The following is a 26,441-nucleotide window of genomic DNA, read 5'->3' on the forward strand; positions in this document are numbered from 1 at the left end:
AAAAGATCTTTGTGTGACCATGTTGACACAATTAGGCTTGGGTGGTTTGTAATATTTCTTACCTTTATACCTTCCTGAAATTTCATCGTGGTATACATATATATATTCAAACACAACAGAAACAAAATAAAACTCACCCAAATTGTCTAAATACTCTTGGTAGTAATCTAGTCAGTATATCCACTATTCCAACAATCTCCAGCTCCGGTTTGGTCGAAATTGATCCTTAATTCATCAGATTGGGTGTTCTGTGTGTAGTATTTATTTCTGTGTTTTGTAAGTGATTTGCTTTTTGTGTAGTTTTATGTTTTATTGTCTTTCTTGTGTCTTTGTATCACTTTAACTTATATGCTATTGTGTATATTTTTGCCTTGTGTGTCGTTTATTTTCCCTTCTGCTTGTACAACTTCATATTATCATGTCATTGTACTGTGTGTTTGTTCTGACCTGCCGAGGGACTGCACCTGCAAATTAGCTCTAAGATATAAACTGGTATGGTGAATCAAATGGTAACATATATGTTTTAAACTCTACATGGTCCCTTTTAAATTAAAAACGTAACTAAGTGAGTAAAAACTAAAGCCACGGTCCCCACGGTCTCTCTCTGCCTTTGCTGGCCACCAGCTGTCTACAGTCCTGTAACTTCTCCCTCCATCACTGTGTGTCGCAGTGTCTTTTAGCTCAGCTCCCAGTTCAGCCAGTAGAGACCAAAAAACTGAGCTCTGATAGTGCGCGCTGTGCACTACATAGAATGAGTTTTATAGAAAGAGGTGCATCTATATTTATGATGGTATTGAAAAACATACCTTGAGGGTTTCTGAATTTACCCCGGTATATCATGATACCATGATACCACCCAAACCTAGACAAAATCTTCTCTGGTTTCAGTTCTTTTCAAACTTTTTGTGACCTTTTTGATCTTCCAGTCTTTTTTTGCTTATGTATACGTTCTTCGTCCACAGCTACAGAGCGATCTGGACCAGGAGTACCAGGACAAATTTCGCCGGCTCCCCGTGGAGATCCAAGAGTTTGTTCAGGACAGCAGCAAGGCCAAGCTTAGCGACGACGGTGTCCAGGGAAACCTCGTTGCCTCCTCGACGACAGAGAAGCTGAACCACAAGGCGTCGCAGTCTGAGGACGACACCGAGGAGGGCTCGTCGGAACGAGTCTACGACACGCCCCTTTAGAGATCTAACCTCGGCGCTTTGCTTCACACTGGGACACTGATTGGTGGATGTGTTTGTGACCACAGATCTAGGATGAGACTGCCCCGACTTTGGTCCTCATTGTAACCAATGGGAGGATTAGATCAAATCTGAGCCTGAATTGGTGAGTAGAGGTCCTCTCTGCGTAGAGTGCAGTCTTGTCCAGACAACCGTTTCATGTAAATAGTACCTTTTTGTGTATTTATATGTTTCCTTTATGTTGTCGTCTCTTTCGGTACGGCCACAGGATGTGTTACAAAGCACTAACTATTTGCAGGAAATAACTTACTTGAACTATTGCACAGAGAGAGTAGTTTCTTTTTATTATTATGTTTTATCATCCTGATATTGTCAGTCGTGTGGTGGTAAGTGAGGTGTGTGGTGCCAAGAGTTTGAGTTCACTTACAGCGGACATTGTCTTTCGAGTGGAGTCAACTTGTACTGTAAAGACACCGCTGCATATTCAGCCTTTAAAGCTTCCATCTTTATAAGATTTAGATTCACCTTTACTTATTTGCACTGACGGCTCCCTACGTAACTCTGTAACTCTTTTACTTTAACCCAGAGGCACTGGTGGCTTGCTGGTTCTCGATTTTGTTCTCACAGAACTAAGCCTATGTGTTGCTGCTATTTTGTTTTATCATTTTTTAACCATTATTTGGTTTGTATGATATTTGGCATGGTAATATAATGCAGTCGTCTTGTTTTGGCTAGTTTTTAACAAGTTTTGTTAGAGGGCAGTTCTGCCTGGAGAGGAAGTTGAGAAAAAGTGCGTTGTACAGTATCTGCATGTATTTGAACAACTGTAAATGTTACAGTAGCTCTGTAGCAGAGATGTTTTATTAATGTAAATCTATTTTCTCGGAGACATTTCAACTAAAGCCGCAAAACAGCGCGGACCCAGTGGTGCGTCGCTGTGCCGTGAGATGGACTAAAATCAGTAACAACACACCCTTTTGTTAGATCTGACAGTAGCTGGCTCGAGTTAACAGGTTGTATTGTTTATCTCCGTCCCCGTGAACTGAAACAGTCAAACCAGGATATTCAAACAAAAGAAGAGGATCCTCCTGTAGTTTTATAGAAGTTGCCTTCCTCTTAACTGCTTTGTTGTGTACCTACGGTGGGATGTGTGTGCAGTTCCCCAGTGCACAGAGCAGATGCCCGTGACCACAGGAAGTATGTCACCCACAGGCTTCAATCTAAATATTCACCCACAAACTGTAGTTTGAAGTGGGGGAAATAGTTCAGTTAAGTTTTAACAGATACCCAGGGTTCCCACAGGTCCTTGAAATCCTTGACTCTGAGGGAGAGAAATCAAGGCCAGTAAAATTTTTGAAAGTGTCATGGGAAGTGCTTGAATTTATGTCCTTTGTTCAAGAATAGAAATTGATTTTGAAATCTGATCAATTTTTTCTTCCAGTTAGTAAATAGCCAAAGTTCTGCTGTCTGTTTGTGTCTCATGCAGCTGCGTCACTTGTCGGGTTTCCATCTAAAGGTAGCACAAATTTTAACAGAATTTTCAGAAAATTGACAAAAGATAATGCAAATTTGTGCACTTTTTCATCCACTACTGTCATCCGGATATTGACAGTTGGTCGTTGTTGTAAACACGAGATGACATTACTAAAAGAAATCAATGGATTTATAATAGCAATACATTCTCATTCCAGATCGGTAAATACTGATGAATTGGCCTCTCTGCGTCTCATAGAAAGACAAAAGTCACAGAGCTGAAACACATTGTAACATGTGGTTAATGCTTTGGAACAGTCACTGTCGGTATAGAAAAAAAAAATCATGTTTTGCATTAAAATAAGTACATAACGTGATGTAAAAATGTCACGTGAGTTACATCAGTGTGCGACAACTATGTGTTAATCACCCAATGTTATGTTAAAAGAATATTGACTTTTGGTTCACACTGGACACTGAAAGTCCAGTCTTGTTTGACCCATTCACCTAACCTCCAATCAGATGATGCTCTGTCAGTTGCTCTCAGCGTCATCTGTTGCAGCAGACAGGCTTACATTAGAGTTAAAAGCCATCCAAGAACAATGAAGCGACCTGCAGTGGCCTCTGCATCATTTATTCACTGAATTTGTTTCCATTGCACTAAGTCGCATTTCGTGATACCTACCAACTTTTCCACCTCCCCAAACATAAAACTTTTTGGGATATTTTTTTCCTTTTTTCCTCTAATTTTTGGCATTTTCAGGCAGAATTCTTTTTCTTGTTTTCTTTTTTTGCATGAATTGAAAATGCACTTAAAGGTGGATGGAAAAGCACGTATTGTTGTTTAATTGTTATTGAGCTTCTGTAAAGCCTGTTAGTTCTCATTATAAACATTCACAGTTTTTTAACAGTAATTGGCCTTTAACAAAGTCTCAAACTTTGCTGCGTTGGATCCTTGAAGTTGAGGGAATTGGGCCTGAAAAATCTGTGAAAAGTCTTTGAATTTGACATTTAAAAAGGAGTGGGAACCCTGGACTCCAAATGTTTAGTTTAGTTTGGATCTGTGAAACACCAGCGTTGACATGATGTAATGACTAACTGGACTATTTCCTCTTTAACTGATCAACTGTGCCCATTCAGTAACCATGAGGAAGTGTTTTTGACTTCCCTAACTGTTCAGTGCCATCTAACTCACAGGTCGTTTGATATCAAATCATATTTCAGCTGGGAAAAAAAAGAGTTGAGAGTGAAGGATTACCTGACATGTAAGTACAAACTACTTTTTAAAAAGACGATGTTGATGTGAGAGTCCTGTGCCTTTGAATAGGTTTGCCTTGTTTGATGTTGAATGTGTGAAATGCATCACTGTTTAAATTGCCATTATATTATATTCTATGAAGCTGTCTGATATTGAATAGACCGTGTGCACTTTTAAGTACAGTACCACTACTGAGTAATGCTTGTGATGAGCAGTATTTGACATGTGTCTCATAAGAAACGCGAGACATCCCTCTTTTTAGTCTTGAACCACTTTATTTAACAGCCCCCTCCCCCTTCTCATCGACTTACGTACGTGTATGCACTCTGGAAATGTAAATGTATGTATGACATAAAGGATAAAAACATGAAGCTGATTAAAAAAAATAGTGTAAAGAGAATTTGCCTGTAATTAAAATAAATGTGGCTATTATTGTACTTTGCTGAAGTGGAGTTGTGTGTCTTTGGGTTTGTTTTTGAATAGAATTGTGTTTTTGTTTGTGTGTGTGTGTGTGTGTCTGTTTTACAGCTTAACGCTGGGGTAGGTAGATATCTGGAAGAGGCACCAAAAATAAGAGCAGACCCCCCCCACCCCCACCCCTCTGTCCTGACCCCTCCCACCAGATGACCACAAGCATGTGCATGTGCTTCATACAGTAACCCAGTGCTTCCAATACATTGATTTATTGAATCTTATTTTATTGTGGAGCTCCTTCTCTGTTTATCAGACCACAAATGAGTCAAGAATTAGCTGCTAGCACTCCAAAGCTGTGGACTGTTTCCCCGGGAGGAGAGCAGGCAGCAAGTCTGGAGACTGAGGCTGGAGATATACTTGCTGTTTAACCTCGCGTTGGCGTATGCGTCCAGCTGCATCCGGCTGCATTTTGCTGCGTCATGAGCATTTTTGTATATATACTTGCCTATATACAACGTGTGTTACTGGAGGATACCTCTAGAGGGCAGACGAGACAGCGCTATATATACAACTGCCGTATATAAGTGATGTAAAGGTGAAGATCAAGAAAGAAAAGGCAAAAGGCCTCTTCTAAAAAAAAAAGCCTGTCGGGTCAATGGGGAGTGTGTCTTTAGTGCAGCCAGAGATCGATGATGAAAAGCACCACCAGTACTTTTGCGCGTCTGCTACGGTTCTACACAGCCCCTGCTGTTTATGTACGTACTGCATCTTGTGAGGACGGCATGCCAAACTGAAGCAAGGGATGCGTGACAGCCATCATGTGTACGTGTGGTTAACAGCAAGTATATCTCTGGCCTAACCTTTGTTTGGCAGCTGTAGTGGCTCTAACTCAGCTAATGCAAACCCCCACTGCTGGATGTCACAGCTGGGATGAAGCCTGCAACAGTCTGAGTCTAACCTGTGTAACAGCAGCAACAGAAAGTTCTCTGATCTGGTCCCCATCTCTCAAAGATTAAGTAAACCCCCACACCACTTTTTTTTCAGTTGAAAAGCAACATATATGAGTATTTTGTAATGGTGTTGATTGATTCAGGTCCAGCTCTTGACATTTGAGTGCAAATAATTAAAATTCTGACAGCCCTCTAAAGGTTGAAACCTACTATTGCAAATTCAAACCTGTGTGTGCAGGTGGCAGGGAGGGGCTGTGGATCAAGAGGTGGCACGATTTGGAATGGGCATGTCTTAGCCCCTCTCACAGCCCATTTTAGAGACTTTTCTTACTTTACAGAGATGAAGCACTCATGTCAAAAGTGTGGGGTTTAGTTACTGTTTAAACACTTTTGCCAACATTGAGATGTTCAGTTTAATTTATTGTCAGACTCTTTTTGATAAGTCTGTCTTCCTGTTGTGTGCTGCTTTACAGTGTAGACAGTTGTTGCCGATGCTGGTATAGCAACCTTCTCCAGAGGATTCTCCGCCACCGAATCAGGCTTTTGTCGAAGGGAAGTGCATCTGAATTTGTTGAACAGCCAGTAGGATCACCCTCTCTCTGAAATGACCTGTGCTTGGCCAAAGTCTCCCGTCGTTGCCTAGATTTTGTGAGCTAAAAGTAGGTGCAGAAATCTAGTTTTCTCTCAGATCACTTGAATTAATATATGCTAATAGTTTTTTTATGGGATGTTTGCTCAGTGACACCAAATTAATCTGCCTACCCCAGCTTTAAAGGGAAACACTACAGGTGAATAGTGTAAAACATCTAACAGTTATCACCATAAAACTGCTGCAGTTGAGTACTTAGATTAAGACAATCAGTTTTTGTATAACATCTTTTCTGAAATTTATTATCTAAATTTGCAAATGATGCATCATCTCATTAAATACATTCTAGAAATCTGAACCAAAATAAACACCTAAATGTGTTTTGTGGACTTTTTTTTTCACTACTGTGAAAGAAAATATGTTATGGAGGCCTGAAATCTTAAAATTGAAAAAAGCATGAAAAAAAAAAACGCTTACCTGTAGTGTCTCCCCTTAATTATCTTTTATGTCTGTGTGATGCATTTTTAAAATCCTGTCATTCATGTCACTTTTTTGTCTTTATTTTCTTATCTTTCACCATCTTATATTCAATTAGAAAGCACTTCCTCTGTGGGTCTATTGTCTTGCCATTTTTTTAAAATCCGGTCCTAAATTGCAGGTTGTGCTTACTTTCTGTTTGCATTCAAATGTATCACCTGTCATCGTCACGCTTCATTATTTCACTTTAAATGGAGATTTCAGTCTTTGTAACGTAGCAGAGGCTGGATAATGATGGTGGAGAGAGACTCGGAGAAGACTGAAAATGATAAAACTGTATGACAAGAAAGCAGGTCACATGTGAAATAATGATCTAAACCCAGATATAGAGAGTGGCAGCATCTGCAGAGCGGCATGTCATGTATGTATGTAGGCGAGTGTACAGAATACTGTATGTGGGTTATGTATGTCACACTGGAGGGTCGGGGGGAGCGGGGAGAAGCCTTGACGACCTACTTCCTATCATCTCCTAGACAACAATTTCTTTGAAGTAACCCTAAGAAGAACTTGAATTCAAACACTTCTTGATTGAATCATGGGTCACCACTTAAAGGGACGGTTTACTCCAAATCAAGTATATATTTTCCCTCGTACCTGTAGTGCTATTTATCAGTCAGGATTGTTTTGGTGTGAGTTACTGAGTGTTGGAGATATCGTCCATAGAGATGTCTGCATTTTCTCCAGTATAATGGAAGTAAATGGCACTTGGCTTATTGGGCTCAAAGCTCCTAAAATACATTTGAAAAACTCAACAGGTATGTCTCTTTGCAGAAATCATGACATGGTTACTCAAAATAACCTGCAGGCCTGGTTGTAAGCAGTTTTGTGTACGAACTATTTTCTGTCATGGAATTTTTGTTTCACAAACTTGTGTAATAACACATGATGTGTTCAAGGGCCATCAGAAATTTGAAAAAAAACCCTGATAATTTCTATTTTTAGAGTTCCTGGCTGTGATAAATTATGTAATTTTTGGTGATTTTTAAAAGACCACATTTTCTTTTAAAATCAACAAAAAATGTTAAAGAAAAAAAAATCTTAAAAATTTGCTAAAAAGATTTAAACCAAAAAAGCCAAAACTTTTTACAGAGAAAAAAAAATCACCTTCTTTTAAATTGTTTAAAATGCCAAAAAAAAAGCCATAAAAATGCCAACACCTCTTTAAAAATTGATAAAACTCTTTAAAGAAAAATTTAAAAAACTGCATTGAGAAAGAACCAATAAGGAGTTTTGATGGTTGTTTCAGAGGATGTATGGTCTTCAAAATTTGGCTCAAAGTAAAAAATCTTGGGAATGTATCGGTAAAAATGTGTATGAACCCTGACTGTCAGTCTGTGTGTGTGTCCTCACAGCTCGCCTCCATGTGCTTTCGAGTGGCTCTTTCAGTTATGTGTAGTGCATATGTGTGCGCTGCTGGAGTGTGTGTGTCTCTCAGACTACATAAACACTGTGTCCTTCTCAGTCTCAGCTCTTCAGCAGAGTCCCAACGGGCAACAGGAGATAAGACAAGCCTGGTCGCCCCTAACAACCACTGTGACCATTCAGAGGCCTCCATGCATACCGGCAGCTAGGAAGTGAGCTAATTAACCCCGAGTTCAAGACGGAAGGAGAGCGACTTTTTAATAAGATTCTCTGGGTTATATAAACAGTGACGCCCCTCCAAACTCCCAGGAATATTATCACCCTGCGTCTGTCCATCTGCTGCGGGGACGAGGAGGAGGAGGTGTCCTTTAACTGGGCTTTAATGAGGCGCACCAGGGCCGCAGAAGAGGAGAGGACCACGGGGTGCTGCGTGGAAGGTACACAAACACACACACACACACACACACACACACACACACACACACACACACGCACACACATTAACAGACATGATGTACTTGAAATGATCTTTATTCACGACTTTCAGTCCTTAAATCTAATCCGAGCTCTCTCCACTTTGCCCCAAATATCCTAATCTTAACCAAATGTAAACTTAATCCAGTCTTAATCCTAAACCCAAGACAAAGTGATGCTAACATTAAACCTTACCTTAAAAGTTCTGATTGTTATTCAAATATTATCCATAAAACCATGTCCTCAATCCTTAAAATGTCCTCTTTAAGCGCCCTTTCTTTCCTCACCTCTCTTCCAGACAATGTTGTCTTTATAATCATAGAAATGTAAGAGCATGCACTGAATCAGAGGGATTTTCCTACTAATGTTTCAGTAGGTTTATTTTACTTTTGTATTACATGGCACAGGGATTGGGAAACAATTAATTCATCATGTCCTGGTTGCACGAGTTCTCCATCGATTTTACAAATGGACCCCAAAGTCCAGAAAGGTATTATTTTCATTATCTATAAATATCTGGTGTGCACAAAAATCCATTCTGGACTTTATGGGCACCAGAAGTTAGGGACTGTTCTTTATTTACTTTTATTACTTGATATTTTTGTTGTTGTTGTTTTTATTTTGATCCACGCCAAAGCTACAAATATTTTTCCCTGAGCCCTCCTAAGTGACTTGAGTAGAATGCACAACCCTCCCTCCACCATACATTCGTAATTAGGTTTTAAAACCTGACCCTTTGATATTTAAAAGTTAAAAGTTGAAGATGAAACCCTGGATTTGAAAAAGGCATTTTTTAAATTCTTGTTCTGCATGCTGGTTAGTTAGTGCAACCAGTTTACTTTTTGGCCAGAATTTAAATGAGATGTAAAATTGAGTGATTTTGATGGAATACTATTATTTTAAGCTCAGATTTGGTTATGCTTTTTTTCCTGAAGTCCCACAAAATGTGTCCAAGGACTGTTGGAAATTTGAAAATTCAGTGATAATATTTGTTTTTAATTTCTGGCTATGATAAGTGGTGTAATTGTGGCAAGTTTTGAGAAATCATACCTGTATGTATAAATAATAATAATAATAATAATAATAAATGGCAGTAAAAATAAATCAAAAAACAAGCATTTAAATTTGAGTGCCCCTCCTCATAATCCCATCCCCCGTGTTAAAATAAAAATATATGACATGCCTACAGAATATGTGTAAAAAAAAAAAACAACTAATAATAAATAATAATAATAATAATAATAATAATAATAATAATAATAATAATAAAAGTAATGATAATAAAACAAAAAAGCTAAAAAAAAAAGTCACTTTAATATATATATATGAAACTGCATCAGCCCATCCTCTGTGCTTAAAAAATGACATGTCTTCCCTCTTTTTACCACCCCCTCTCATTAATAACTGTACAGAATATTTGTAAAAAATAAATATCATTATTATGATAAAATAAATATAATAATAATAATAACGATGATAATAATAATAATAATAATAATAATAATAATAATAATAATAATAATAATAATAAATAATAATAAAGTGAAAAAGAAAAATGACTTTACCCTCATCTTCTGACTTTATTGTGATTCACTTTAACATAATTCTGCTTGTGAATTTATGTTTTAAAGATTCACATCAGCCTCAGACTGAAAAGCTCTGCTGCATCGCCACAATAATCTTCCATGGGCTGACGCCAGGGTTAGATATGAAATAAAGCGGTGAGACTCCAGCAGCGCGTGTATAAAACAGAGGAGCATTATTTGGCGGAGGGAGGAGGGGGAGCCTCTGTTTGTCTTTATCAACGCATGGCGGCCACAGCAGTCAGCTGTTAGGAGAGCAGGGAGGAGCTGGCTCCGGTTCTGCTGGATGACTCACTCCCGTCAACCCAACGCACTCTCATTCACTGTTTTTTTTTTTTTTTTTTGCGCACACACACGCGCGCGCGCGCGCAGGCACGTTTGGTGGAGGGGGGAGCGCGTGCTGCCGCAGCTGAAGAGGGGTTCCTGATCAGCGCGCATCAGGGCCGCCGAGTCTCCACTGGAGGGCGAGTGGTACAAGAGCACCGGGACACTCCGGCAGCACGGAGACCGAGCAGACAGTCGGAGGGAGACGGGATAGAGCAGCAGCTGGAAGACACACAGACAGACAGAGACACACACAGACATAAAATCCCCACCCGGACTCTGCAAAGCATCTTTTTTTCCGGCGTCGGATTAAACCCGTCCCCGTCTCCAACACCGAAATCACGTAAGAAACAAACCTTTTCTTTTTTAAAAAATGTCTCTTTAAGTGTCCAGACTGGAGCGTTTCTGAAACTGATTTTGTGTTTAGTGGGACATTTCATTTCAACTCCATCACTCCAAATCCTGCTCTCATCATTCAGACATCCTCTCCCTGCCTCACTCTCACACTGTCACACACACACACACACACACACACACACACACACAGCTGGAGACTGTAGCCCTTTTTCTGCTAGCTAGCTAACGCCATTAAAATGCTCATTTTTAGCAATTTCATATCGATATTGCTCCCGCTTTCCTCGCCTCCCGGGGCTCGTCCTCCAGGTAAACGCGACACGGCGGAGCAGAGAGCCGCCGAGGCTGGTAACTTTGTGAAATGCAGGGCTTATTGATGTTTCCGACGGCGGGGAGGGTTAGCCGGGGGAGCTAGCTGCTGTAGCGGGACAGATCAGAAGCCAGCCGGCCGATGACAGGCGCTGCACAGTGGCCATAAAAGTCAACCGACTAACCGGTGGCTGTTTTTTTACGCCTTATATTAACACTCGTGCGCGTGCATTGTGGTTTGCTGCACTGTTGTTTTTGCATCCCACTAACCTGCAAACATAACCTCATTGTAATGTAATTAAATGTGTTAAACTGCTGCATCCAGACTGCTGCTGCTGCTGAGTGTGGAGCTGCAGCTGCCCTGCAAACAGCCCGGACTGCAAGGTGTCATTGACTCTGTCAGGCAGGGCCGGCAGAAAGTTCAGCTTTTTTACAAATACAGTTTTTAGGGACTGTTCTTTATTTATCAGAGAAGGGGGTGGCTGAGTTGTGACTGTCTTTTTTTTTTTTTAAATTATTTATTTTATTGTTTTATTATTGTTTTCTGGGAAAATGCACAACCCTCTTCAAGGATCAAGTAAGAGGATATTTATTTATTTTTTAAATGTTCTTTACCTTAAAAGCTCCTAAAGTCCCTAAGGCAAATGTTTTTTTTAATTATTATCTTTACTAATTATCTCGTGTGCACAAAATAAAGACATATCCTTTCAGGACTTTAGGAGCTCCACAGGTTAGGAAGTATTCTTTATCATTAGAGATGGTGGGTTAGGTTGTGTTATATTTGACTCATAGTCAGGCAGAGCTAGCAGAAAGTTATAGTGTCTTACAAATACAGTGTTTAGGGACTGTTCTTTATTTATCAGAGGAGGGAGTGGCTAGGGTGTGACTTTTTTTTATCTTAATAATAATAATAATAATAAATTATTATTTTTTTTATTCTTTTGACCATTTCCTTGAGCCTTCCTGAGTGAATTTAGGAAAATACATGACCCTCTTCCTCCTACAAGAGGATCAAGTTAGAGGATATTTATTTTTTATTTTTTCAAATATTCTCTAACCTACGAAGCTCCTAAAATCGCAAAAGCTAATATGTTTATATTGTAAACTAATTCTCTTGTGTGCACAAATTAAAAACATATCCTTTTGGGACTTTAACTCCAGGTTAGGGAATTATTTTATGTTTTATATATTATTTTACTTGCTGTCAGGCAGGGCGAGCAGAAAGTCCTACTTTCTTCCAAAAACCAAAAAACATGTTCAGGGACTGTTCTTTATTTAACAGAGGAGGATGTGGCTGCGGTGTGACTTATATTACAAATATTCTGAAACCTGAGGCTCCTGAAGTACTAAAAATGTATATTTTTTAAATGTATTATCTAAACTAATTATCTTGTGTGCACAAGATAATATAATATAATTTTAGGAGCTCCACAGGTTCAGGACTGTTTGACTCACTGTCAGGCAGGACGAGCAGAGACTTATAGCGTCTTACAAATACAGTGTTTAGGGACTGTTCTTTATTTGTTAGAGAAGGAGATGGCTGAGAAGGATGTGACTTAAAAAAATCTATTATTATTTTGAACAATATTTTAAACCATCCCCTTTGAGCAGGGGACATTGTCTGGAAAAGATGTGTCCCTGAGTAACCTGGGGAAATGCAGGACCATAAATTATTTGTAAGACTTACTTTTGATATTTAAAAGTTAAAAGTTGAAAACGAAATCCTGGTGTTGAACAAAAGCCGTTGTGCATGCTGGTTAGTTTGTGCAGTCAGTTATTTATTTATTTATTTTTGGCCAAATTTTGAACGAGACTATGCAACAAGATGATTTTGATGAAATATCAATATTTTAAGATCAGCTTTGGTCGCACACGATGTGCCCAATCACTGTCTGAAATGATAAAACTCAATAATAATTTGCTGTTTTTACAGTTTCTGCTTGTGGTAAATGGTTTAATTTTGGCGATTTTAAAGAAAACATGCCTTCTAAACCTGCAGTTGGGATTTGTTGTCTTTAAAAAAAAAACAAGACAGTAAAGGAAAAACAAACATTTAAAGATGTATGCTCCTCCCCTAAGCCAAAACAAAAACATAAGTCCCTCCCCAGGGCTTAATTTTTTTATTTGACATGCCTCACCCTTTTTGCACCCCCAAAAAGAATAGTTATAATAATATAATAATAAGAAGAATTAGTATCAAAAGTACTGTTACATAACAAATACATACAATATAACTACGTCAGAATAAGCTGTACAGTTTTGTACCGGATCTGCAAAAGTTCACAGTAAAGCAAATATGTGTAAAATAGTCTTGGATTCACGCTTACAAAACCTTTATTTTATTAAAGTTTATCTATCTACTATCACTGAAGGCCGCCTGTATGATGTCATCATAATACCCGGGTCACAATACAACATTATTGCTTTTTTTTTTTTTTCATTTCATTCGGCGTGTTGTTACAACAGATATTGTGATACATTACTGCTTTCAGCTGCAAATTAAGGAAAACTTTGTCTGTTTTTATCTTATGAGATAAAGTTTTCATCTCACTTCAGCTGTTTTTATTGCAGCAACATGTATCTAGTGGACTGAAAAAGTGTTATATTTTATATGTGGGCTACCGAAACTTTAATTTATATTTGCAATATTAGTAATTTATATGATTAAAAAAAAACGATACTTGGCTACCAGAAGTGGGAAACCAAAACTTTCATTTATATTTGCAATATTAATAATTTTTATGATAAAAAAAAATTATACTTGGCTACCAAAAAGGGGGCTACCAAAAGTTTAATTTATATTTGCAATATTAGTAATTTATATAATTTAAAAAAATATATTCTTGGCATCTATTTTTCTTGCCCATCATCTGTTTTCTCTGTCTTTATAAATGGTTTTGCTAAGTTTGTCGTAGACTTTGAGACAGCAGGTGTCTATTTCTGAAACCTGTTTTCTCACACACACCCAGAAGGCAGTGTGTGTTATTTGTTCAGTAATAACCTGCAGGTAACTCCACAGGCTTATTTGCAGTGCAAATAGCCCATAATGTATTATTTTTCTTCATGGTTTCACCTGGACTGGCACTCTTCCAACAAGCTTATTCAGTTTTTTCACCTGTTCACACTGACGTGTCCACCCGGACACCATGAGCCACATTTGCAGAGGAAGCCTATTTTCGTCTTGTAAACCGCAGCACAGGTGTATTACGGTTTATCTTAGTGGCCGCCATATCTTATCTCAACAGCCTTTCAGTCAGGGACCGTGAAGTGTGTCTATTATTGTAAAATTACAGAACGTTGCCCCCCCTTCGTCCCTCCTTTCAAAGTGTGTCCTCTGCTGCTCACGAAAGATCACAGCTATAATTTAAAGAAAAACAAATTCTGCTGTGGCTTATTGACATTGGCGCTCAAACGTTTCACCGGTGATTACAGAGGCAAACATCACCCTCGCTCACACAAAAACAATCCTTTACCTGTGGCTTAAACCCGCACTGTGAAGCATTTTTGATGAATAGCGCCGGCCTAAGAAGCTTAAAGGCTAACTGAGGGTGTGCAGGTGTTTTATTATTTTCTTTTTTTGGACCGGATGACGTTATAAGAGCCACATACCGTATATCTTTGATGCTCTCAGTGCTACACAGAGGTTATTTTCAGGAGGCAGTGCAGTGCCATCCTGCTGTAGGTTCATTAGATAACAGGATGGCTGCATGATTAGGGCTTTCATTATAATCCCTATTATTATTTTTGCAAATACTGTACTGTGATCATGATTGTATCCCACTTAAGTAACAAAACTAGCTTCTTCTTTTGCATCCTGCAGTGTGATTCATTATCATGCTGGAAAACAACCAGTATTCAGCCCAGTCTCAGAAAATGAAATTAGACAAACTCTTAACAACTCATTACAAGGAGGTGGGCATTGAATGTGGTTAAATTATGTGCTGGCATCACAAAACAACACCAATGCAAAGTCACTGAGGATCTTTTGATGCAGTGGACACACAAATTGTAAAAAAGCAAGAAAATACGCAGAGGACGGGAGGGAGGGGTCAAACAAATATGGACTTTCAACCAGGAGACTGCTGTTTGTGTCTCACGTGAAACCGAAAGTCAAGATATTTACTGGCTTTATGGGCTTTATGTAACTACTAGGGATGTCAGTCTTGGTTAATTTTGCTTTCAGTAGCTCAACAACCATTAACTGGTAACTAACCAGTAGGAATGGGGTTTGAAACCTGGTTCTATTGAGGACCCGGTTCCACTTACTTGCAGTTTTTTGCCATCATTTGATTCCCAATTAAGACCGTCTGGTAAGAGTTGCTTCATCTTTTTATTGTGGATTTCATAACTGTTTTGTAATGCAAAATAATGGAACTGAGCTGATTATAAAATGTGATTAATCCTGATTAACTATAGAAATTCTGCGATGAATACCCATAGAGCTTTAAAAAATGAAATATTTTGCACAAACAGCCCCCGTAAGACAAATGTAACCACGTGCACGGTGAGCCTGGTTGCTGCTTTGCTGTGTGAAATCACTTGAGCTTGTCTGGCTTTAAGTGTACAGCATGTAAGTGCAGTGCAGGCGGTGAGAGTGGGTTTTAATTAACTGTTCAGAATTGGATATACTGAAGGTAAATTGCAGTATGTTTTCAATCTCTTTGTGCATTTATCTGGACAGAATAACAATGTCTTTTCTTTGAGTCAGAGAGGCGAACTGCAAAACTAGATTTCGGTCTTGGATTGTGTGACAGCATGTAATGGAGACAGAGGAAAAAAATTAAAAAATCTCAAAGTCCTGGCACACACATGTCAAGCCTATCATTACAGACTCTGCACGTTTTACAAATGAGACTTTGCTTACGGGAGGAAATCTCAGAAGAGGAACGCTCTGAGGCATGCCCGAAGGCTCAAACACAAACAATTAACGCAGATTAAGATGCATCATATAATTGGAATTTGAGTACATATATAGCACCATCAAAACTACAAAAATCACAGTACAGCAGACACATGATTCAAATGTAATAATGCTAAACACTCTTTCATCACAGCTTGTGGGAATCTAATGTGGTCACATGATTTTGGAGGGAGGTTCTTGATATGATTAACGAGATAACAAAACTGAAAATCCCCTCCTGGACAAAGTAATTTTACTACCACAAAGAGTGACCGTGCGCTAATAGACTTTTGTTTCTTACAAGCTAAGAGAGCAATACATAAAGGATATAAAGATGTAAACAAACCGAGTATAAAGCCATATGTTAAGGACTGATCAACATGTGTTGCTTTGAAAAACTAACATATTGCAAAAGAAATCTTGCAGCTTCATGGCCTTTTTTAAACTAAATGTTGATAAAGACCAAAAAAAAAGAAAAAAAAACAGACAGGAGTGGAGTCGGGCCAGTCGGAAATAAGAATATTTAGTGTTGTAGCTGATGTAATCTTGTTGTTTTTCACTTCTGCGTTGTTTTTCACTTTCTGTTTCATTTCATTGCAGTTTATTTGGTTTTGTTGCTGTTTTGTTTTGTTGTGTTGTTGGTTTGCCTTTTGATTTTGTGGTATACTGTATTTGCTGCCTTTATGTAATATCTGTTATAATTTAACACTGCAATAAAGGCGTTGTTGGAAAAAAACAAAAACACACGAGCGTTTGCTGCAGACGGACAGGCTGATTAGGCTGTAGTGTCACAGGCACACGTTGCTCAGTGTTATCCTCTGGGATGCTTGTATTGTTATGGTGAGCCTGTGGCTGTAGGGTTTCGGTTCAAACTGCAATAAAGTGTCTGTTTGTATGTTTTCGCCGCGGCGCGCTTACCAGCATCATATTGAATTGCTCGGAGGTTAGAGGTTTATTCTAGGGGGACTATGTTGGAATCCATCGCTCCGCCTGCCAGTTTACCGAACATCTCGCTCGCTTGTTTCTTTTTTGATGGCTGGCATGCTCCTCCGCTCGTTTCCTCTCTTATTTATTTTCCGCCGCTTCTTCTCATAATGAGGAGGATCTGGTCTTGATTAGCCTGCCTGTTTCCAGCTCTATCTCATGTTTTAATGGGGCTATCAGGTTTATATCACAGCGCGGCTTCTTCTCACAGCAGCCTCGACAAAGCCGTCAGTCATCCTCGTGGATGTCTGAAGGCCTCACACACAGAGAGAGAGATCTTTGAATGTGGAAGTGCAGACAGACAGATGGATTGATAGGCCCACAGACAAGCAGGCTGACGCACCAACTGACAGCCTCTGTGTTTTGGTAGTATGTCAAAAACATGTTGAATCACAGCCCTCGACATGTCTGCGCCTTATTGTTAAAGTCTGACAAGCCGAGGCTGTTGTGAAGCTGCTAGTTTGTCGATATTGTGATTTACTTCGTGTTTTTCTTGGCAGGGGAGTAGCGGGATGTGGTATGCGTTCGTCTCTCCGCGTGGCTCGTCCCACCTCCGGGCCTTCCTACTGTATAGCAGGGTTTTGAGACCTCAGCCAAATAAGTCCAGATTCAGGCCTGTGTGATTTATGAAATTCTCTCCTCTTCTTACCGTATGTCCTTTTTTGTCTCTGCAGGCCAAGACATGAGCTTCTCCCACTGAACGTTATTGATGCTGAACTGGTGAGTTTTGAGGTTTTTTCACTGCCTGTGGTTACTGCAGTCTTTTTCTTGGGCTATTTTTATTCAGTCCCAGTTAGGTTCTGTCTAGCAATGCTGGCTATTACCATCTGGTAGCAGCTGATGGAAAGGCCCAGTTCCCAGACTTTCGTATAACACACAGGCTACCTTTTCAATATGAATGCTTCTGTCCGGAGCATCCGGTGCATGATTGCATATTAATAACTTAGTCTGCATTAAAGCAATTGATTAAAGTGTATGCATAATGAAAGATATTGCTTCATCCTGCCTGTACCTGACAAGTTATGTAATCAGGATGTCTCAGTGTGTAATCTAATGTGTTTCTGGATGCACTAAAAACAAAACTAAAAATCAGCATGTATGAAGATAGAAAAGAATGAAACAGATTTTCTTGCCATCTAAGATTTAGTCAAAAATCCACTCTCATTTTGCCACTCTGCTGTCGAGGCCTCAACAGTGAATACAGATGCTTCTTTTTCCTTCAAAGTGTTCAACATTGCAAACGAGTTGCATTGAGAGCTGGCAGCGACTGACATTTTATTGAATTTGTGCTGAATGATGAAAGCAAGAGGCCCAATATTTCACTGTATCTTTCATACAAGACTGATGTGCGGCGTTCGCCAGTCCACGGTCTGACATCACTCATTGATAAGCAGGTTGCGTGGCTGCTGCTGCCGCTGTGTGCTCCCCTCATATCAAGCTAGAAACTGTAATGGGTCTCAAAGGTGATTGCTCTCTATAATGTGTTCAGTATTGATGATGTAATCTGAATTAATAATGTAATGCGTGTAGTATGCAGGCTGTCTGTTGGCTGGGCCTGATTAATTTTCACATGCTTTATAGAGAGAGGCGTACTGTACATTTTCATTATCCCAAATTATGTTTGCTTCATTGCAAGTTCCCTTTAAGTATTTAAAGAGCTGATCCATCTGCGTTGTTTTTTAAATGGAAACTCCCACTCAGCCGTTAGCAAAAAGCAGTGATGTAGGTTACACACGGCGTTCACTGACAGAGCAGCATGAAGAGTGAGGAATGTGCTAGTTTTAAAGATTTGAGCTTTGAGGTGTAGGATGGTGCTATTTTACTTATTATATAACCTTTATTTAATCAGGTGAAGAGACAATGAGATTCAACATGATATAATGCTGCATATGTGGCGTATAAACACATCTATATTTCAATGGTCAGTGTATTGCCTGCAATAGATGGCGCTCAACACGCTCAGGCATAGCGATGGGTATCAAAACCTGGTTCTGTTGAGGGCCCGGTTCTGTTTTAGCTTATCGATACTGCCGTCAAGTTCCGTGGGTCAGATAACGCAACACTAAATCTCGAGTCGAGTCACGTCATTGAAATCCAATCACTGGTCTGAATACATCAAATTAAACCTAAATGCAGGATCTTCAGCTATCTTTGGGTTAAAAAAAAACCTCCTTGAACTCCGTCAGCTGCTGTGGCTGCACAGTCTTCATCATCATCCACTCACAGCAGCAGCCGTAAGCACACTCAAACTATGCAGCAAGTCCCGTCAGTTAGAAATAGTAATCCAATGTTGAAATCCGAGTTGAAATCGGCAGGATAAGAGCTAGTTAGTTAAATAAATGAGGTGGCATAAGGTTTCATTGTGATGTGTTCGAGGTCAGCTCAATAAAATGACTATTAGGCAAAATAAAACGTTGTCAGGATGTGTTTAAATGTAACATCAAAGTATAAAGTTAAATGAAGTACTGATGTAGTGAAGGTAAATAAAATATTGTTATAACTAAGTACCTCAAAGCAGGACCCATGGTGCTTTTATGTTGAGGGACCCAGCTCAGCTTGGGCCAGAAAAGTTAATGTCTTTGCCGTGAACTTAAAGATTAAGGTCAGAAGTTGGATGTTCGCATTAGCAGAAAGGTAAACTGTAATCGCATCATGAGGACTCATTTACTGCGAGCCGGAAACAAACTAACAGCAGCTCTTCAGTTCAGATATCACAAAGATTTCCAAGTCGTGCTGGTTATTTGTGGTTGCAAAAAGGTTTGCAATCGGAGCTCTGCAAAAGCCCTGTTTTTTGTGTGTGTGTCTGTTAGAGGCAGAGCTGTAGAAAAGAGAGAGAAACACTGAAGCCAGTCTCATGCTGGTTGTTAAAAAAAATTGACAATTTATACTCGATGTTCGTGATAATACTGTCGAGGGGAGCTACTGTTTTATAAATCAAGAGGTGATCAAATTCAGGGAAACACAAGTCTGTTTTAAGTCGCCTTGAATCCTACAAGAGACCAACTTACATATTTTAAAGTTGGCTACACAGTAACAGTAAAGCATCAGTGCAATAGAAAAATGAGGCTCATGGGTTTTTTTAAACACATAGTGTGCAGACAGATTTCATACTCTGGTTCATCTCTCAGGTCATAAATATGCCGAGATTACCCTTCTGACTTTTGAAATATCACAGCCCTTTTTATTTTGTGGCTACTTCCGCGATATATCTGGAGCTGATACTTTTTGTATTAAATTTCAAATTCCCTTCACTGTGCAGTGATATGTGCTGAGAGAAGACATGAATATCTGAACAGCTCTTTTGGAAAAATCCAGTTGTAGCTATGCCTTTAATTGAAATTAATTCAAGAACATTCAAGGTATTCCCCACCAACATATTTTTCCTCTCACTGCAAGCTTATTTATTTTTGCTTATTTTTGGCACTCCCACATACCATCAGACTTGAACACACATCAGTTTGTAAATATTAAATGTGTATAATTGGCTTTCCACATTAACAGGTCATTGGTCCCAACCGAGCCTTTGATCAGAAGCTCTTAGCATAACACGATTTAATTTGGCCCGAAATCCTCTAGAGCGCAGTTATTCAACGATATACTGTTCAGGGGGCCACATTTTCAGAGAGCTAAGGGCCCAGGGGCCGAACATTTACCTGAACTATTATTCTCATTATGTCCACTTGATACCACGTGCCACCATATTTTCAAAACCTTTATTTTGCTGCACTTTACATTTACTGTTTACACTTTTACAATCTTACAGCCTCTCTCTCCTCTCTGCTCTGAGAAAAGTTTCAGTATTTTTTGTGACTGTTGGTCTCTGCTGAGTCATTCATAGCTACCTAGTTGCACTTAGGAGTGCAATTATTATTTTTTTAATAGGATCTTGTTACTGTTGTTTATTTTTTGGCAACATTTTAAATGAGGCAGTTTATTTTGATGAAATATTTCTGTGTTGATCTTAGATTTGCTTCTGATTCCTGATGCAACTGTTCAAGAGACTGTCAGAAATCTGAAAATCCGACAATAATTTCTGTTTTAATAGTTTCTGGCAATGATAAATGGTGTGATTTGGCTTTAAAAAATGTCTGTTATTTGCAGTTTTTTTTCTTCTTGAGGTTTTAAATTTTATCTTTTAGTAAACAGAACTAATTGGTAGACTGTCTGGCTTGATCAGCAGTCGAACAGGCCTGCTCTAGTCGTTTCAGGCTCAGGACAAATTCAGTACAAGAAGAAGCAATCACGGTAACACTCGCTTGCTGATTTTCCATTTTCTCCTAATATGGCTTCATGTTAGTGAAGATATGACAGACAGAAACAGAGTTCCCCTCTTTGTAGTCAATGAGGGATGAAATGACTCGCAGCGCGCTTCATGTTTCTCAGTTTTGTGGTCATGGTTCGGTTTATTTCAACATGTATTTGATGCAACAGGGAAACTGCTTTTTTCTCCTGTTAAGGTGGTCTCCTGTCTGTCTCACAGAACATAACTCGTAACAGATGTGATACATTTTATAGATTTAATAGAAATTCTTTTGTGCAATAAGAGTGTTTATCATAGTGTTTGATAGTGTTTTTATGTAAGAGCTTTCCTATGGTAAATTGGCACGCCTTTGTGTGTAATGACAAATATTATTGGGCTCCGTGTTCTCTCATATAAAAAAAGGCATAATAATAAAGAACATCAGGCTCATCCTGTGTTAGATTCAACGGTGCCGCAGCAGCAGTGATGCATCAACAGTATTTGTACAGGCAGCAGAGTCAACATACACACATCAGTTTGTGAGTGTTTGCATGGATCCAGCACCCCGAAACGCTGCCCACCCTCTGCTGCACTTTCAGACCTTGACATATTTTATTGAAAATGTGGATGTGGCAGATTGCATTAAGGGAGAAGGAGGTGTCATTTTTACAGCATCTTTGTGTGCAATCCAGTAGAGAAAATCGCCCCTCTAAAAGCAGTTTTATCTAAAGGTGCTGATGTAGCTTGTTTTGTGATTTAAAAGCTTAAAGGTCTGGAATCATTTTAACATTTCTGATTGAATATTTCTGAAATTCACTTATCAAGTACTGTCTCACTAGTTGTGGTGAAAAGTTGAAATGTCTGTCTGCATTGTTCAGTGTTTCATCTCCTCTTTAACCCTTTGGAACCAAAGTATATTGGCTTAATTTCTTTAAGAAATTAACAAGAATTAGAATTAGTAAAAAAAAAAGGAAAAATAACAACAGAGTAAAACAAACAACAGGGAAGTTACCCAAAAAAGGTGTATAAAATTCTAATAATTTTCTGTAACAAAATCTAGAATATTTTCTTTTTATCCCTAGACATTTTTTCTAAATCCACTAATTTCTTGTGAAAACTTAGAAACCAAGTTGCCAATTGCCTTTTTCTCCAATGTTTTTGAAATAAATCAAACCAATGCGCTTTGGGGTCAAAACTTTAAGTTCTTGTGAAAGACGTCTGAATGCAGGAAAAGTGATGACGATCAGAAGGTCAAACTGATTTTTTTTTTCACGCGGCTTAAATGAACAGTTTTGTAGCTGCCCCCGTCAACAGCAGTAAATCTCATAGTTTCGATGGCTGAACTCGAGTGTTTTTCTCCAAACTGGGGGCGTGCCGACCATCATCTACTGTAGGTAACACTGACTGAAAAAGTACCTCATACAACCCCAATTTAAAAAAACCCAACTATGCCTTTAAGCCACAGTAACTGCAGTAGACTTGATTTAGTCTTTGTTTAGGCTAATGTTATGCAGTGGAAGAACCTGGTTGTACCTTATCTTAAAAAGGCTGACAAGGTCACTTACGGTGACGTGAATGTCTTTATTATCATGGACGCTCAGTTCTGCTGCTGGCCTGAGACGTTTTTTAAGGGCTCAGTAAACCCCAGCATCGCCCTCTGCTCCCTGCGCTGATAAACTCAATCTCAGCTTCAAATACAACACAAATGATCAAAAACCTCAACCTTTAGTGGTCCAGATGTTGTAGATTTAAAATGCGAGCACAGAGACTGCTGCTTAACGAAAGAGATAGATCAATGATGAGAGTGTGTGTCTTCACTGCAAGGGTAAGTGTGGCTGCAGGGTGAAGATAATGACAGGGGTATTCTCTGCAGACTCTGAGCCAGCAGCAGAGAGAGAGAAAAGCAGAGCAGACAGAAAGACAGGGAGCCGCTGCTTACTTCCACACCAACAGATGGGATCTGCCGTCATCGAGTCAATATTTACTGTTTCTTAACAAAAAATTGGCAGCATTAGCTTTACTGATTCAGCAGCAGGCGACGGGAGCGTCCTGGTTTGTGTGAAAGAGGCTTCATAGAGTAAAACCAACACTTCAGTGATGATAATTGTAGCTCTGCTACACGTGTGGCTCTAAAAATACATTGCAACTGAATAAAAGAGCTATTAGCCACCCCTACACTCTTCGGTTCTTCCCTCCCCCTCTTTTCCTTTTAAATGCACGCTCACAGTGTGCACATTCACTTTACCCGTGGCTCAATGCACTATGGGGATACATGTGAACGCAATTTGCACTTCCAATTAAACTGTCGACCTCTGCTCCAGAATGCAAAACTTGATTTTGTACCATCCTCTCCTGGATAGCTATTATTACCCAGCAGCCCAATAATAGAGAGAAAAGGGCTTCACAATACACTGATGAGGATCATTCAAGTCAGCAAAATAATTAGTGCATTTATCACACTGTCAATATTTCAGGGGAGTAATTAAGACACCTTTAAAGACACTTAACTCTTTGAAACATGGTGCGACATCACTTTGACGTGATGCTGCTTTCAGACGCCTCTCACAAGTGCTTAACCTTTGAATCCTGAGCAAATTGGTGTGATTTCTTTCAGAAACATGGGGGGGGGGTTGAGCAATTTGGTAAAAAATGTTCCACAAATTGCAAGAAATTAGTCGTTTTAGAATTTTAAAAAGATAGGTAAAAATGTCTTTGGGAAAAAATAAAAAAGCAAGAAAAGAGCGATATTTATAATGATCATAATAACATATTTTAAATTATGTGACAAAATTATTATAATTTTTAAGCAGTTTTTCCAGGTTATTTCCTTAATGTTGTTTTTTAAATTATTTTTTATTAATTTTCAAGACATTTTCTCGTACCTTTCACTTTTTTTTTGCGAATTTGTGGGTAATTCCTTCCTTTGTTGCTCATTGCCTGTTGCTCAAACCAGAGTTGGTGTTTGTTGGAACAGCGGACGAACTAACTGGATGACTAACAAGATTAACTAAGACGGTTTTAGTGAGTTTATTTTGTTTTTGTCGGGCTTGAATGAAGTGTATTTGTTGACGAGTTAAAGGTTCGTCTTAGCTCTGTGAAAGAGAGAAAACTTGGATTGGTTGAGGTTGTATTTTTATGTTTAATAAGAAAAATAAGGGCCAGAATAAGACAAAACGAAGTCCTTAAATTAGTGACTATGACACACTTTACGACCCCGGTGATATGTTGTCGCCTTTGCAGTTTTTTCCTTGTACTTGTCACCACTACAAACCGTTTAATGTCCCTTTTTCTATCTCTATGAGTGCACCACAGCAAAGTAAGACGGTAATATCAGCCATAAAATCTTTTTCTCCAGTCAGAGTCAGCAGATTCAGGGTGGCCATGGCCTCCCCTGACCCTCCTTTAGGGGCACCACTGGACACATATCAAAGCATTTTCACAGCAACATAAAACCAGTTAGCTACAAATGCAAAGAGGTTTAAAGTAACCTCTTCAGTCGCCAGCGTTTTCCTGAAAGAACTGCAGCATTTGTGTGTTTCAGAGGAGACACAGTTTGTTCACATTAAGGCGGAGAGCAGTGTGAAGGAATAATAACTGAAAACCTAGCAGAATACATTAGGCTAGTGTTAGCCTAAAGCATGCTGCCGAGCCTCTAACACGGTCCCAACACATGACTCGCTGAGCCAGATCAGATGACTCGATAAACAGCAGGAATGTTGCTTCTTCCTCTTTTTTTAACAGCACTGCTCTTGTCTGTCTGAGAGAGAGAGATGTGTGTGTGTGTGTGTGTGTGTGTGTGTGTGTGTGTGTGTGTGTGTGTGTGTACAATACGTGCCAGAGGAGCATCTTAAATCAGCCCACTACTGTACCAGATAACAAGTCCAAGCAATTATGTAACATTTAGCTGCTGAGCTTATCACTTATCCTGCTCAGCTAAGTTGAAATGCAGAAAACACAGCGCGGTGCAATTGTCTCTATTTCGTTATTGACTTGCATAATCTAATGGCTGCGGGGGAATGCCTGGTTTTATGCAGATATCCCCGAGTGGAACACCATGAAGTATTTAATACGGGTCTTATTTATGTCTTATGTTTTGAAAGGCAAAGTGGATTTTAATGGGGTCTTTTGTGAGCGCGTTCTTAGGAGTTTACAACTCATAGAATATTAGAAATGCACCCTGAACTTTAAAACTCAGGGAAAAAAACAAATTTTAGGCCCGAGTATAAACACACGGTATCAAAGATAAACAGTTCCCTCACATGGATTTCCGACCAGTGCCAGATATTTGTCAAAAGCCCCCAGCCATTTTTCATCAGACACTTCTCGCATATCATTTAAACAAACCTCGGGGCTTAGGACATAATTCCATTAGATGGCTATCATAACAAACTGTGGAAATAATGTAAAGTTTAGAGAAGAGTCACAATCAAAGCACAGCAGAAGAGGAGTGATGTAAATCTTACTTTGGCAAATGCCGGGGGACATTTTTTCACCCTAAATGACGCCAAATGACAATTACAGCACATAAGATCGTAAGATTTCAAAAGTTAATTGTAATTAACTGCATTTTTAATTCAATTATTTTGCATTACAAAACATTATATATTGACAGGGTAAAGTCATTCTTACCAGATTGTCTCGATTAGCAAGAAAAAAAAATGCATGGGACTAGCTTGAGATGAGTCTGTAAAGGCTTTTTGGTAACCACAGAACCCATTTGAATTTTTACTTCTTGAGGTCAGAGGTCAAGGGACCCCTGTGAAATCATCATGCTGATTTTCCATTGCCAAAATCTAGCCTAGCTTTGGAGCATTATTTAGTCCCTTTCCTGAGGAGATAAAGCCCATAAAGTCACATTAATATCTTGTGACACAAACAGCAGTCTCCTGGTTGAAAGTCCATATTTGTTTGACCCCTCCCTCCCGCCCTCTGAAAACTTTCTCCCTTTTTGTACTTTATCTGTGTCCACCACAACAAAAGACATTCTCAGTGACTTTGCATTGGTGTTGTTTTGTGATGCCAGCACATAATTCAAACACATTGCATGCCCAGCTCCTTGTAATGAGTTTGTAAGAGTTTGTCTCATTTCATTATCTGAGACTGGGCTGAATACTGGTTGTTTTCCAGCATGATAATGAATCACACTGCAGGATGCAAAAGGAGAAGTTTGTTTTGTTCTTGGAGACAATGATGATCACAGTACAGTATTTGCAAAAAATAATAGGGATTATAATGAAAGCCCTAATCATGCAGCCATCCTGTTATCAAATGAACATCCAGTAGGATAACACGGACAGCCCTGCTATTTATATATCAGATATTATGCGCAGTTTTTGTGAGCTGCACTTTAATAATCCTGAAATCAAACCCTTTCAAGCACTTCTAATATGTATTGTGTCCGTGCCCGATTCAGGTCTCATAAACCCTTTTGAAAGTGGGAATATTGCGGCATTATGCCACGTCGCTGTTGTATATAAAAGGTGCCATCGTAGAATGGAGATGGAGT

The 26,441-nt window shown here is 39.1% G+C and overlaps 2 protein-coding genes across 2 annotated transcripts in view; both read left to right on the top strand.

Moving 5' to 3' along the window:
• Positions 1–4,315, top strand: part of LOC121955489 (1-phosphatidylinositol 4,5-bisphosphate phosphodiesterase beta-1) — a 168,812-nt gene extending 164,497 nt beyond the window's left edge. The window contains 1 exon segment of the mRNA XM_042503476.1: positions 963–4,315. Coding sequence (XP_042359410.1) covers positions 963–1,187 — 225 coding nt within the window. The 3' untranslated portion in view covers positions 1,188–4,315.
• Positions 4,316–10,204: 5,889 nt separating this feature from the next.
• The window catches only part of LOC121955137 (1-phosphatidylinositol 4,5-bisphosphate phosphodiesterase beta-4-like), a 128,344-nt gene continuing 112,107 nt past the window's right edge, over positions 10,205–26,441 (top strand). Inside the window, 2 exon segments of the mRNA XM_042502959.1 lie at positions 10,205–10,491; positions 17,370–17,415. The gene's annotated coding sequence lies outside the window, so the exon portion shown is untranslated.

This window comes from Plectropomus leopardus, chromosome 16 (assembly GCF_008729295.1).
Source record: "Plectropomus leopardus isolate mb chromosome 16, YSFRI_Pleo_2.0, whole genome shotgun sequence".
NCBI lineage: Eukaryota > Metazoa > Chordata > Actinopteri > Perciformes > Serranidae > Plectropomus > Plectropomus leopardus.